Source organism: Phyllobates terribilis, unplaced genomic scaffold (genome assembly GCF_046119375.1).
Source record: "Phyllobates terribilis strain yellow unplaced genomic scaffold, ASM4611937v1 Scaffold_10__3_contigs__length_209671492, whole genome shotgun sequence".
In the NCBI taxonomy this organism is placed as follows: domain Eukaryota; kingdom Metazoa; phylum Chordata; class Amphibia; order Anura; family Dendrobatidae; genus Phyllobates; species Phyllobates terribilis.
Window position 1 is genome coordinate 83,169,086 of NW_027362770.1, and position 15,991 is coordinate 83,185,076.

The 15,991-nt window shown below is 44.9% G+C and overlaps 1 protein-coding gene across 3 annotated transcripts in view; it reads right to left on the bottom strand.

Annotated features, from left to right (window-relative positions):
• Positions 1 to 7,768: 7,768 nt before the first annotated feature.
• The window catches only part of LOC141164418 (mitochondrial fission regulator 2-like), a 57,629-nt gene continuing 49,406 nt past the window's right edge, over positions 7,769 to 15,991 (bottom strand). For 2 of the 3 annotated variants that reach the window (XM_073649615.1, XM_073649617.1), the window contains one exon: positions 7,770 to 10,323. In XM_073649615.1, coding sequence (XP_073505716.1) covers positions 10,017 to 10,323 — 307 coding nt within the window. In that variant the 3' untranslated portion in view covers positions 7,770 to 10,016. Of the gene's footprint in view, positions 10,324 to 15,991 lie in introns of all 3 variants that reach the window. The other variant, XM_073649616.1, reaches the window with a different exon arrangement.

Consider the following 15,991-nt stretch of genomic DNA (forward strand, 5'->3'; position numbering starts at 1 on the left):
AGGCCAAATATTTTTTCAGAGCTAGATGCAGAAAAAAATTATATTCAGTTTGCAACCTGATGGAGGTCAGTATAGATGGACTAATAGAACAAGTCCCACACACAGCTAGAAGCCCAAATATTTTTTCAGAGGTAGATGCAGAAAAAAATATATTCAGTTTGCAACCTGATGGAGGTCTGTATAGATGGATTAATAGAACAAGTCCCACACACAGCTACAAGCCCAATATTTTTTCAGAGGTAGATGCAGAAAAAAAATATATTCAGTTTGCAACCTGATGGAGGTCAGTATAGATGGACTAATAGAGAAAGTCCCACACACTGCTAGACGGCCAAATAGTTTTTCAGAGCTAGATGCAGACAAAAAATTATTTTTAATTTGCAACCTGATGGAGGTCAGTATAGATGGACTAATAGAACAAGTCCCACACACAGCTAGAAGCCCAAATATTTTTTCAGAGGTAGATTCAGATAAAAATTATTTTTAATTTGCAACCTGATGGAGGTCAGTATAGATGGACTAATAGAGAAAGTCCCACACACTGCTAGAAGGCCAAATATTTTTTCAGAGCTAGATGCAGATAAAAATTATTTTTAATTTGCAACCTGATGGAGGTCAGTATAGATGGACTAATAGAACAAGTCCCACACACTGCTAGAAGGCCAAATATTTTTTCAGAGCTAGATGCAGAAAAAAATTATATTCAGTTTGCAACCTGCTGGATGTCAGTATAGATGGACTAATAGAACAAGTCCCACACACAGCTAGAAGCCCAAATATTTTTTCAGAGGTAGATGCAGATAAAAATTATTTTTAATTTGCAACCTGATGGAGGTCAGTATAGATGGACTAATAGACCAAGTCCCACACACTGCTAGAAGGCCAAATATTTTTTCAGAGCTAGATGCAGAAAAAAATTATATTCAATTTGCAACCTGATGGAGGTCAGTATAGATGGACTAATAGAATGATGCTATGCCCAAAAGATTTTACTTCACTAGGTGCAGTAAAAAAATTGCTATTCTATACACAGGTGGTATATCTTGCAACACAGATAGGCTACTCCACTGACTAACACACTCTGCAATAGGCCAAAAAGGATTAGCTTTGCTAGATTCAGCCAAATGCTGTGAAAAAAACTTGCACAGCACTGGCACAGACCTGCCTGGCAAAAACTGATAGGAACTGATGTAACCTAGTCCTGAAAAGGACTGCAATTACAATTAGTCTTTACTCCCACAATCTATCTATTTAAGAGCACAGACCTGCCTGATAAAAGTCGTAGGAAATGCTGTAACCTAGTCCTTAAAAGGACTGCAATCACAACTATTCCCTACTCCCAAGCTATCTGTAGATTTGTGCGAAAATTGGCTTGAAATTAACAAGGTATAGCGCACACAGCAACAGCGGTGCCGTCTAACACGCATCTGCAGCAGTGAGAAAATGGTGGCGACGGGGAAAATGGCTTGGTCTTATAGGGCAAGGACATGTGACATACACTGCCAATGACACATGCCCTTGCTTGTGTGAAAAAAAGCACTTCGCTCCGTGTGTGCGCTGCTGATAGGCTGACAGATTGCACCTCCCCACTGTAAATGCGGGAAAGAGAAAAAAAAATGGAGATCTTCATTATTCCTGCAGAGATCCATCCCCTGTCCCTCCCCCCGCCCCGCTGTACACTCAAACTGCGTATTAACATTAATTTTCATCATTACTGAGAAAAAATCCAGTTATGATTTTGGTGCACGAACAGTTATCGAACATAACCTCGAACAGCCGAATTTTTCTCAAATCGTTCGTGTTCGCCGAACGGCTCGAACACCGCCCAAAACAGCTCGAATTTGAGATTGGCGAACAATTCGAGTCGAACAACGCTCATCTCTATATACAATACTATACATCTGACGAGTCGCTTGTCATCTTTTCTGTACATGTGAATGCTGCATATCAGCAAAACTTTGTTCACACACTGCTACTAATGGGCTACCTAGGAATCTGTATTGGGGACTGTGATAATACAGCCTAAAATCTTAATTAGCCAGACGATTAGATTTGTTAATCCAAGAGAAATACCTTATTGTGTTTTATTAGAGATTGCTGGCTGTGTTTTTCTAATGTTCTGCTTGCTTATCAGGTTATGTACACTAATTTAACTTGTAAAGTGTCCTGCATTCTACTAATCTCATTAGTACCTCAGGAGCATCTAACCATTGTTCAAAAAATAGTCTAGCCCCATTGTGTAAGTCTTGAAAAAAGATCCGGCCGAGCCTTCACCACAGGGAGTCTCACATGTAGACCCAGGTGATGAGGTCACCTGAGAAAGATACCTCCACTAATGCACACTTAGCTTTGGGGGAGGAGAATGAGAGCAGTTCTGTCATTCAGGGGGCTGAGCCCAGAGAAGCAGAAGATACATGTTTTTTTGTCAGACTTGGGGCAGAGTGTCAAGGAGCATCAGAAAGACTTTACAAAGAGAATGAGAGACATCCTTCAGGAAAGTAGCATGGCACCCAAAGAGACACAGATTTGTATTCTATGATTCTAGTTTAAGGGTATTCGTCCTGACTGGAAAGATTCGGATCTGCTCCATTGACCATCAGAGAGACATGGATACATTTTGGGGAGACAAGGGTTGGGACAAAAAAGTCACCTGGCCCCATGGATATGTTGTTTGGAGTTGCCAGGAGTGACCTACCGGTTGCCTGCAACCCACAGAGACATTCAGAGAAGCCAGATTGGGACCCACCGGTCATGTGGCCCCATGGAAACTTGAGGAGAGGCCAGGTTGGGACCCTCCTGGTCTTGGATCTCGATGGACTGCTAGCTTTCTAAGCTTGCTGCTACCTTCTCTCTCTGGGGGCCAGCCTGAAGCGGGGGGGCACTGGTTGAAGTAGTCATCCCTGGAAGTCTCCAAAGTTTCAGCTGTTCTATCCCAGGCGGGCGGAGAAGGACGTGTGAGGACTGTGTAATGTTGTACCATCTTGGGTATTTGCTGGGGCTGTTCTATGTGTTTAATGTCAACTTTGTGATTCAATAAAATATTGCCACACTGTTTTACCCTCACCCTGTGTTGTCTGAGTAGCGTTATGCCCACGGAAGACCAAGGATCTTCACATTTTGGTGGCAGCTGTCAAGCAGCTTAAAGAGCACATTGTGAGCCAGTATTCTATAAACTGGACTGATGCATGTCACCATTAAAATAAAACCGGTCAAAATTGTTCTTATTACAATGGGCACGTTGTAGATTCAGACTGAAGGACAATGACCAGTCCCCCCCAAAAAAAAAACAACAAAAAAAACTTCAAGCTATGTGACCAAGAAGAAGGACCTCAGTCCAATTGAGATGGTTTTGGATGAGTTGGACAGAAAAGTGAAGATAAGGCAACCAACAAGTGTTCAGCACCTCTGAGAACTCCTTCAAGACTATTGGAAGCCGTTCCATGTGAATGCCTAAAGAAGGTCTTGAGAGAATGCCAAGGATGTGTATAGTGGCCATTAAAGTAAGGCCAGGGACAGACGAATGTATCAAAAATCCAGAAAACTTGGGCGATTTTTTTGTGTGTTCAAACTTTTGACCCAGTACTGTATATAGCTGCTACCGGTAGAAGTAGACTTCATAGCATTGTACGAGCCAGAATTATGTAAACTGGACACACACCTACCATCATTAATATCTAGCATTGCTATTACTTTAGGTGGTGTTAGCCAGTGTTATGGAAACTGGACAGACAACTTCTATCAATACCCTTTTGCCACTCATTGGCTCACACCTACACCATAGCAGTAATTGCCTATTTCTCTGTTCCTTTGGTTTGGTGGAAACTTTGCACTTAATGTATTAAGAAAAAAGAGGTCAAAAGAAGTTGGAAGTGAAAACAAATTTATTTTAAAAACTATATACTAAATAGCAGAATGTACATCATTTCCTGTGAACACGAGCAGCAGATAAAACAAAGCAGCATCTCATGGTTCTCCCTGATTGCAAATGTAAAGCCTAGAAAAAGTTAAAATCACATCTGCAACATCAAAAACTCACCAAAAACTCATTGTGGGAACGTAGACTTAAAAGGAAAAGCATATAAAAGCATGGGTTCTTGCATGGAACACAGCCATCGATTTTTAGCTAGCAAAACCTGGTAAGAATTCATATGTTTCATCGGTCCAGTCACCTGTCTGTCCTTCCAACACAGGTTTATCAGCTATACAAGAATGGACATGCTAAAAAGAAAACAGACTGCTTGAGGGAGAATAAGAAGGCAGCATTTAACAATGCAAGTAATGCACTTTAAAGAGTTTGTCCAAGAATGCACTAATATGTCCCTTGTCACATAATTCAAACGGCAGTTCGTCTTAGTCACGCGTCAAAATGGGCTGCAGTCTGAAGAAGAAACACTGCTCCAAAGACCTGTGTCTCAATGTCAGAGGAGCTGTATCGTAAGCACATGTACCTCTGTGAGCCGAGGAGAAGTATGTGAGAGAATTGCACGGCGAATAAGCCTCCTTACCTTGCCGTGCCAGAGCTGGTGTGTCACTCTCCATAAGGAGAAACGCTACCCCTTAGACCTCAGTCCAGAGCCTCTCACCTAGCCAAATCAGAACTCATACTTTCCACTGATGAGGGCCAACAGCCCGAAACACCGTGTCTGCAAATTGAGATTCTGATTTGGCTTTTATCCTAAGTCATATTGCACGACTCGTTAAAGGGTTGATTATGACTTGTAGGATTGCTGCTTCCAACAGGTGGCGCTATAGAGTACAAGTCCTCTTTTATTCTGAAGAGGCAATTTGCATATGAGAGAATAAATCAATTTTCTTGGCTGACTGGGCACAAGGGACTGAGGGTGGAGACTGTGCTCAGTCAGCCCAGAAGATTGATTTCTTCTTGTCACACCCTTTTCCTTGGATCACAGAGGTATTGTGTGCTTACAATATAGCTCCTGTCTGTTGGGACACAGGTCTCAGAAGTAGTGTTTCTTCAGAATGAAGCCCGTCCTGACACGTGTCTAGGACGGGCTGCGTTTGAATTATGTGATGGGGACAATTTTATTATATGCCTGGAGAACTCCTTTTAAGTGCAATTCTACATGCACAGTATTTATTCATTACTAAAATCAGCAACTAACAGGACCTTCAAATGTCATCATCTCGGTCTACATATAACAGTACCCATGAAGCTTCACCTGCCATGGAAGGGTTTTCCTATGCAGGCTTTCCTTTGCTATTTTAAGAGTTTTCCACACATATTTATCAACTGCATGTGGCTTTTACTCTGGTTAGTTATGTACTCACACTACACCTTCCCCATCTCCATTTAGAGTCTTGCCAAACTAATTAAAGGGATTGTCTGCAATTTAGGGTATTTTTTGTTTTACTTAGATGCATGTATTTGAGGCTAAAAATCATTTTTGCAATTATGTTTACTAAAAAAATTGTACCATTTGCTTCTGTGTTGCACTGTCTGTTGCTGGCTGCAGAATGAGTTAACTGAGAATCATCAGTAAGCCCTTTCTAAAAGTCTTAATGGGAGAGTTTATAGAGCTTTATTAATCGGTCTTTTTCTGAACTCCTGTCAGCTCATTTATGACCACAGACCACATCAAAGTTGAATGTGCAGGGAAACAAACAGCCTGTAAAAGCCAAACGGTGAACAATGAAACCCAAAAATTATTTGTAATCTCAAATACACTGCATTTTAATAAAAAAAAATACTATGTATAGTATGTACCAAATTTTGTTATCTCCTTTGGTGTTATGTAGCTATATTGCATAAAGCAGCCGGGAAATAGCATTTGATAGACCAGAGTTAAATAATGAATGGCCCCAGTATGTTACAAAACTAGTAGCATGACTTTGTGTCATGGTAAAAGGGAACTGAGAAAAGTGACATATCCATAACATATGAGATAAATATCTGGTTGTGCCTCTGTCAAGACATCCAGAAATTGGAAAAACGTGGGATCCCATGTTACTGCTCTAACCTGGGGAATAAAGAAGCAGAGGTTATGATGTCACTTCAATGAAGTCTGGGTCTAATAGAGTCATTGGTCTGCTCCTCTATTTTTTTGCTGCAGGTTTATAGTGTACCTAGACTTGTGTGCTCCCTCATGTATGACCTTCTGATATGGAATAGGACCCATGCCCAAGTGTCTCCTGCCGTGGTACAGTAGCCACTAGAACTTGACCACCGAGCATACCGGAGTGTTGTATCACACCAAAAGATGAGACTGTGTGTGAGGACTAAAGAGTAAGTACGCATTATGGTTGTAGAAGAGCACAAAGGACCTTCTTCTGGCTGGTGGAAGCTGACCCAAACATTTATGATTTAGCCACTTAATAATAGTACTTATCAAAATGTTATTTTAAGCAATTAAAAAAATATATGTTGAAATTGCCCAACGAATCGTGTTACGGTGGAACCATGAGACTTGTACAGTAAGATAAACCTTCCAATGGCAATCCTAAGGAATAAATGAAAAAAGAGGAGCAGCTTGTTACATTAGGCTATTCGGAGTAATTGTCAAATTTTCACATGCTTTTCCCAAAAACCTCTGAAACATGTCCATCAACTCAGACATGGACTTGCTTTCTTGTAATTTCCTTCTGTGTTATTTTCCTAATAGGATTTAGCAGGTGGCGCCCAAACTACAAGTGAAGAACATAGGAAAAGTTAGAAACAGATATACATTCATATATACACTGGGAAAATCGTGAAGGATCAGTCAACGATTCAATTAGTTAAAACACTTCTACCCAATAAAGGTCTAGATTTTAGAGTATGTGGGTTGCCTTAAAAGGGTTATATAGCATCTATAAGAACTATGTTTTTTTTACTATGTAGTTTCAACAGTGTAAAAACTTGGTTTCGATGACAAATGCTTCAGCAAAGGCACATGCTTGACAGCTGCTCCATTCATTCCCTAGGTGGCTGCTCGGCTTTTTCCGGTAGACTCCCAGCGGTCATGCATCTGACCTGCGGCACATATTTTGTAATAGGGATAAAAGTTCACCATTGGGGATAAAAAATTCCCCATTCTGCCAATTGGTGCATGTTACACCTATGTGGACTTAAAGATATATTTTGTGCATTTTGGTTTCATTAAATATATTGCACCATTTGGCTTTTAGAGACTATTTGTTTCCCTGCACATTCAACTTTGATGTGGTCAGTGGTCTTAAACCAGCTGAGATGAGGTCAGAAAAAGACATAAAAAAAGTTACTCTCCTTCTCTTGTTATAACAGTTCTCTCCTATTGAACTGTTATAATAAGCTCACTGATGGATTCTTAGACAGTGCAAGATAGAGACTACAAAAGGCAAACAGTTCAAAATTTTTAATCAAATCCAATTACAAAAAATTATTTTTAGCTAAAAATGCATGCATTTAAGTAATAAAAAAAAATTGTCTTTATTGATGGACAACCCCTATAGAGCAATTAGGGTCTATACCTGTAGCTAGTGCCCCCAACATTAGAAACCATATTTCAAATAAAAAAGTATAAAAGCACGGACAACCCCATTTATCCCTGGTCAGTAATAGATCATGGTATACAGTCAAGGACCATGTTATACAGTCAAGGACCATGTTATACAGTAATAGACCATGTTATACAGTCAAGGACCATGTTATACAGTAATAGACCATGTTATACAGTCAAGGACCATGTTATACAGTAATAGATCATATTATACAGTAATAGACCATGTTATACAGTAATAGACCATGTTATACAGTCAAGGACCATGTTATACAGTAATAGACCTTGTTATACAGTAATAGACCAGGTTACTCAGTTTACTTAGTCTTATGACCACGTCACACAATAGATAATTGCTGGCAAGTATATAATGTTAAAAGGGGTTATCTAGGACTATTTATTTTTTTTTACTATTGACCTAAGAACTAACAGGTAGATAGTTGCTAACTGCCTGCCTGTTGTGCCTGGCACCAATCTCTGCTTACACAGAGCGGTCACAGCGATTCAGCGGCTTCTGCTGATATCATGTCTACAGAGCAGCGGCTTCTCTTCCGCTCTGGTCTCTTGATGGATCGTGACTGCCGATGTGGCACCCTGCTGCGCACAGGTACCACAGGATCCAGGGTGCATGGACGGACTTCTCCACAAGAGGCCCTCATTACATACAAACACCTCCACCCTTCCACCTCACACCACCAGAGGAAGCCTGTTAGGGATATATCTATGGAGGGTGGAGCCAGGCAGTTCAGTTAGTAAGGAGTCAGACTGAGACAGAGTCTGAGAGCGTGCTGACGCTGAGAGCAGCGAAGACGCAGCGTGTCTGCTGCAGAGTTCTGAGGGCCCCGAGTGTGGCCGAAGGCAAGAGGAGAAAGGAGAGAGGAGTTGAGGGGGCAGAGGAGCATCATAAGACTCACCCCGAAGATACAAACCGGACACCGGGTCCGCGCCTACAGGGTGCCTTTATACCCAGATTACATAGAATACTGATTAGAATAATGGTCAAAATTCACACTAGTGGTCACCACTGATTCAAATAGCTAATATAAATTGGAAAGGGTATGAAGAAAGGAAAGATGTGTGAATAAAATTTAGCTTTTATTAGTATAATTAAAAACTCTTGTTTAATAAAAAGTTATTTGTAAATGAATTATCATACATCTAAGGATGTATATAGGGCTACTACTATATAATTTTATGCAGTTATAGCCCAAAAGTTCCTATTTTAAATGTGAGGACACAGAGATAAATTGTCCACAGCCAATGTCCCTATAATTGTTGGCTGGGTATTATAAGTTGTATATCCCAAATATCCCAACCCTCTCTGTCAGATAATTTTGTTATTATTGATTCCATATACGGGATACTGTTGAAATGTGAGGAGTGATCATTTATTCTCCATTAGTGAGCCTCTTGTGGCTTCTTACATTCTCTAAGCTGTAAGTAAATTAGTAAGAGTATTGCATAGGGAGATATAAATGTTATGCTTGTTCAATCTCACTGCTACAGGTGGCATTAAAGCAACAGCTATTATGGCTGAGCTTACATCTAAGAGCCAAGCATTAATCTCATATGGGTAATGTAAGCGGTTAATACCGCTGGTCTACTAAATCATGCCCCTAGAGATAAAAGTGCTCTGTCTCTCCCGCAGCGTGTTCGTTCTGGCTGTGTGCGGATGGTCTGCTTACAATCACTGTTGTTAATTACAGAGATTAAGGATGCGGTCAACCGCCAGTTTGTATCATTAGCTTAAGCACATGGAGGTCAGAGCACCCTATCTCCCCCACAGCATTCTCACTCAGGTGGCGTGCAGGTTATCTGCACGTGGTCAATGCCACTTTATATATTAAGCCGGCAGAGTGGAAATTGAAGTGAGATAGCGACGGCACACAGCATGACAGAGAGTGGTATATGGGCCCTTAGAAAAAGCCGGTAACCCCGGCAAAACGCGCGTCAGGGACGTTTATCTTAATACTTTAAATGTGGTGACATATTACAATACCCATATACCACTCTACAAGCCCCAGCATCACCACCCACCAAACTCCACACTGCCCCGGGGGTCCGCTCCACCTGTGGGGAGCAGAAACACCTCAGCTACCATCCCATCACCCCCCCGGAGGTCTGCAGCAGCGCTGGTAATCATTACCAGCTACCACAGGTGGCATCACGAACTATTTACTTTATTTTTATTTTTCCTATCCAAGTTACTATCCCCTTTTTGGTTGACCGCCCTGGGCCACGGACCGGGCCAGCCACTGTGACATATCCCCCACCAGCATCCATAGGCCCGGCTGCCGAGTACCCCATTGCCCCAGGGGCGTGTCACCGACGTCATGCTGATTGGCAGCCGACTCACAAGTTGCCTAACATCGGCAGTAACGCCCCGTCGACAGAGCAGCCTGGAAGAAGAAGAGCTGCTCTGTTGACTTGGAGCAGCTGAATCGCTGGTGACAGTGGTCGATGACCTCTCCGAGCCGGCGCCGGATACAACAGGCAGGTAGTTGCCTCTGTTAGTAACAACCTGCCTGTTAGTTTTTAGGCTTATAGTAAAAAGATAAAATAGTCCTGGATAAACCCTTTAAAGATCCAGCAACAAACCTCCCATTCATGATCTTTCATAAGCCTGATTTTTGGTTGGTCAGTCATGTAAGATTTACAAACAGTACTATTGGGGCTGGAGAACGGAGACTCGTCATGAGATCTATTTTCTTTATTGACAGCGTCATCACCATTTCTGTGCGCAAACTTATGCTTCCAGGCTTTGGCTATAATGGCTGCAGGGTCTGTGGGATCATTAAGTGAACGTTTCTTCTTGTCTTTCCTGGTTGAGGGTTTCCCACCAGGGGATCTAAAGTGAAAAAGCGGTGAACATAAACATCACTGCCATTCTGTAACAGACGGGCTGACAGGCTATAACTTAGCTCTTCATACAAACCACTTTTCATTCATTGCTGCTATGTCTAATAAGATTTTTTTACAGATTTTTTCTACAAAAATGCATCAATCACCTGCTATCCATTTTCGGAAAAGACTTGTCTAAGATCCTATTAGTGGGGCTAATACAGCATATTTATAATTAGGGACAGACTACTCTGAAATGTTAAATCTAACATCATTATTGAAATCATGCTTGCATTAGTTAATTTTAACTTTGCAAGTTATCACCTATCCACGGGTCGCAGGAGGTCCGCATGGAAGACCCCCACCATGAATGGGGCTTGGAAGAGACACATTATTTTTGAGCCTTCTCAAGCATTCACACCATTGCTACATTATTATATGTGGGACTTCCAGAGAAGGGTACAGCCCTTTCGTTTTTTCTCCCCTTATTCCCAGAGCCATACGTTTTTTATTTTTTGTCAATGTACCTTTCTTTTTTGTGGGACGAGTTGTTCTTTTGATTAACACCATTTATTTTAGCATATCGTGTAGTGGAAAACGGGAAAAAAATTCCAAGTGTGGTGAAATTGCAAAAAAAGTGCAATTCCACAATTGTATTTTGTTTTTGTTCTTTTTATTTACCATGCTCACTAAATGCTAAAACCGACCAGCCATTATGATTCTCCAGGTCAGTACGAGTTCATAGATACCAAACATGTATAGGTTCTTTTATATTTGAATGGTGAAAAAAAATCAGAAGTTTGTAAGAAAAAAGAAAAAAAAAATCGCTTATTTCGCCATTTTCCGAGACCCGAAGTGTCTCCATTTTTCGGGATCTGGGGCCAGGTTAGGACTTATTTTTTGCGCCCTGAGCTGACGTTTTTAGTTATATAATTTTGAGGTAGATACAATGTTTTGATCGCCTGTTATTTTATTTTATTGCAAAGCTGCAGAGGCAAAAAAACCGCACATAATTCTGGAGTTTAGATTTTTTTTCTCATTGCGGCGTTTACCGATCTGATTAATTTACTTTATATTTTGATAGATAGGACATTTCTGAACGCAGCAATACCAAATATGTGTATATTTTTTAATGATTTTATTTTCAATAGGGCAAAAGGGCGTGATTTAAACCTTTATTTTTTTTTTTTACTTTTTTTATTTTACTTTTTACTGACTGCAATAGCCCCCTTAGGAGACTTGAAGCTGCAATAATCTTTTCACCTAAGCTACACATAGCAGGGCTTCAGCACTGCTATGTATAGCAGAAATCACAATTTCCTATGAATGCCGGCCACAGGGGATCTACAATGACAGCCACGGGGGTCTTCTGCAGACCCCCCGCTGTCATGACAACACGTTGGCACCCCGCAATCACATGACAGGGGCGCCTATGGGTGTGTCTTGTGACGAGCCTCTGGCAGGTGTGTGTTAAATGCCACTGCCAGTGATTGACTGTGATATTTAACTGGTTATCTCGGATCCGCCGACGGCTGTTAGGGGCACATGACAGCTCATGAGATTGTGGCGCCCTGCTATGCATTGGTGACAAAGATCCTAGAAGGGTGCATGGACGGATTCCTCCACAAGAGGCCCTCATAGCATTCACACACCTCCACCTTCCACCTCAGACTACCAGAGGGAGCTCGTTAGGGATATAAATAGGGAAGGTGGAGCTAGGCAGTTAGTCTAAGGCTGGAGTCCACAGAGAGTGAAGCCTGTGAGAAAGTCAGTCCAGCACAGACTCAGTGAGCTCAGGTTAGTGAGCCTACGACGTGCCGACGCCATAAGAGCGGTGAAGAGTAGCGAGGCCTACTGCCAGTGTGAAGCCTAGTGAGGGCCCCAAGCGCGGCCGAAAGCAAGTGGAGTAAGTGAGCTACATAGGGGGCAGAGGAGCTTAGCCAGCTCACCCCAAAACCATTTACTGGACACCGGGTCCGTGTCTGCAAGGATCTCTAGGACCAGCAGAAACAACCAGAACCCCTGGCGAACTATATGTCCCAGGAACACCAGAAGCTGACCGTTATCCCAGGGTCAGGAATCACAGAGGCCCAAGAGACCAGGGAGTGTGATCTCTATCAGAAGGCCCTACCACCAGGTCAGGAGGTGCGAGACAGAGACCAAGTTAGTCCTAGCTTCAGGCAGGTCATAAACTTATCAGGAAAAGGCAAGAAACAGGAGGCCCCACACCCGCTCACTGGGGAGAGTCCTGAAATGCACTCTTCACCCTATAGAGCCCTGAATCGTGCCTGAAACACCACCAGTAAAGGTACTGAAGTGAACTGTTGTAAGTGTGCCTATACTTCTCCTGACCCGGCTGGGTCCCCTCTGTCCTGCATCCCCTCTCCTACGCTGCCCTGAGGCCCTGCTCCACCTGTGGGGAGCCGCACCAACTAAGCTGCCTGATCACCGGCCTCAGAGGACTGTAGCAGCGCTGGTGATTCCCACCAGATACCATGGGTGGCGTCACGAACTTTCTCTTATCCCATATACCTTTTCCCCCATTCCTTTGCTTTTAAGAGTGACCCCAGGGTACGGGCTCGGGAGCCGGCCACCGCGACATCCCCCAAATCTAACAGCAAGGCCCGGGTGCCGAGTCGTCCCCCAACACCCTGGGCGCGTCATCTCTTCCTGGCATCACAAACAGGATCCCGTGCCCACTGCAACAACGGAGTGTTGTGCCCGTTGCCACCGGGTACTGTGCGCCTTTAATAAAAACTGTGTATTTAACTGTGGTGAAAGATTGCCGCCATTGTTGTGCCGCCGAGCGGGAAGAAGGGCGTAACCGCGGGAAACTGAGAGGCGTACCTGCTGAAGCGCGCGAAGCCCCGGACACACCCCACGCCTCGAAGTCATACCAGGAAGCGCCAGGTCCTTGAAGGAGCCTCAGTGAGCGCTCTGACGTAGGACGCAAGCGACGCAAGAGATGAATAGCCCAGAGGATGGGGATGACTCGGCGCCCGGGCCTAGTTGTTCTGGTTTATGGGGGGATGTCGCGGTAGTCGGCTCCCGGGGCCGTACCCTGGGCCTCTCTTTTAAAAGGGGTTTATAATTATATAAAAGTTCGTGACGCCACCTGTGGTATCTGGTGAGAAGCACCAGCGCTGCGGCAGCCCACTGAGGCCGGTGATAAGGCAGCTTGATGGAACAGCTCCCCACAGGTGGAGCTAGGCCTCAGGGCAGCGTATGAAGGGGGAATGCAGGACAGGGAGGCCCAGCCGGGCCTACGGAAAGACAGGCAAACATACAGTTCTCTTCAGTACCTTTTACTGATGGGAAATCAGGCACGTCTCGGAGCACTGTAGGGTGAAGGGTGCATTTCAGGATCCTCCCAAGAGAGCGGATATAGGGCCTCCTGTTTCTTGCCTTTGCGTAGTAGTTTCTGACCTGCCTGGAGCTAGGCCTAACTTTGTCTCTGTCCTGCACCGGCTGACTTTGTGGTAGGGCCTTCTCTTGAAGTACACGCTCCCAGCTTACGGGGTCTATGCGTTTCCTGGCTCTGTTACGTATCAGCTCTTTGGTGTTCCTGGGACCTGTAGTTCTCCAGGGATTCCGGTTGTGCTTTACTGGGTCATAGAGATCCCTGTAAGCTCGGACCCGGTGTCAGGTATATGCTTCGGGGTCAGCTGGTTAAGCTCCTCTGCCCTCTATGTTACTCACTCTCCACTCGCCTTCGACCTCGCTCGAGGCCCTCACTAGGCTACACACACTAACGGCAGCTTGCCGCGCTTCACCGCTCTTATGGCGTCGGCACGCCTTGGGCTCACTAACCTGAGCTAGGCGAGTCTGGACTGCGCTGCACTGCAGGCTAACAACTGCAAGAGCTGGAACTGGCTCTGTCCCCTGAGGTAACTCTTCTCAGACAGCACTGAACTTCAGCTTCTCACAGGCTCGACTCCAGACCAGACTGCACTGCCTAGCTCCACCTTCCCTATTTATATCCCTGACGGGCTCCCTCTGGTGGTCTGAGGTGGAAGGTGGAAGTGTGTGTATGCTGTGCGGGCCCCTTGTGGAGGAATCCTTTCATGCACCCTTCTAGGATCTGTGGCACTCATGCATAGCAGGGCGTCACACAAGGTCCTGAAGAAGACCATCACCTGCGGAGCTGCGGCCTACCGGAAGAAAAGAAAAGAAGGTAGGCCACGGTTCGCTAGGGGGGCGCCAGAATGTCCGAAGAACAGCACAACGCCGGAGTACCGGTTAATGGCCCTGATGTCCAACCCGTGCTCGGCGCCGAGCAGGCCGAAGCAGCCGCTCCACCAGCAGGGCCTGTAACCCCTGTCATACCCATGGCCCTACCGTACATCCCTGGAGCGAAGTGGCTCCCCCAGTACAGCGGCAAACCAGATACCCTGTCTGGATTCAAAAGGAAAATATGCGGTATACTGGACATGTACTCTATGACAGGCAAGCAAAGAGCTGATGTTGTATTGGGACAATTGACCGATGCTGCGGAGCGAGAAGTAGAAAGCTGGTCGGCCGCAGACCAGGAGTCAGTGTCCGCAATCTCTAAAAAGTTACAGACTGTCTTTGAGAATTGTACTGAGACAGACCTCCGGATGAGGTTCTACAACTGCTCTCAGCAACCGGAGGACAGTGTTCGGGACTATGCCTGGCATTTACAAGGGGCCCTGCGAGCTCTGAAACAGGTTAGTCCAACCAGCTTCAATGATGAAAATAAAATGCTGAAGGAACAGTTTATCCAGGGACTGAGGTCCCAAGAGGAGAGCAGGACTGTGCGTTGGTGGTCCCTGGATCATCCAGATGGCACCTTTGACACCCTTAAGGACATGGCTATAAAAGGACTGCAGCCCCTGGAAACAACTGCTATCCAATGTTACCAGGGTGGGGCCACCCCAGTGCCTGCAGCATCCACCTTTTCCCCGGTGGCTGCTGAAGCCAAGGTTCCAGCAACGTCCCCTAGTGAGCTGGACAGCCTGCGCTCTGAAGTGTGCCGCCTGAGCAAAACCCTGACCACTGTACTGAGTGTCCTGCAGCTGAGGACGGAGCCTGAGGCAGAAGGAAGGATCCTGCTAGCCGACAGCCCTGAGGATGTCCCCTGGATGAGAAGGATGAGGAGGACAATGCCACCCCCTGGGAGGACCAGCGACCAACGCTGCCCGCCGAGGGACCCTGTCTGCCACCGCTGTCACAAGACAGGTCACGCTATTCAGAGCTTTCCTTTAAACGAGAAAACCCTGGGGCCGAGGTTCCGACACCCAGGAGTAGACCCCGCAGGCCCATCAAACTGGTACCACAGGTTCGTGGGAGGAAGACCTTTCCTGTCCATCGTGCTGGACGGCATCGCGACACCCGCTCTGCTGGACACAGGATCTCAGGTAACCATCACGCCTGATGTCCTCTACAAAAGGTTCTGGTCTATAGACGAACTTCACCCACCAGATCCAAATCTTTCCGTCTATGCCTCAAACAGCCTCCCCCTTAACCTAGTCGGGGTTAAGGATGTGGCAGTAAAGGTGGGAAGAGTGGAACTGAAGGACCAGGGACTAATTGTAGTAGAGACTAATCCTGATGATACAAACTTGTATATGGTACTTGGCACTAATATTGTTAGTAACTGTTTGGGGGAAGTGTTGTTCTTGCTCCAACAGATAGCTGACACTGCCAGACCAGGG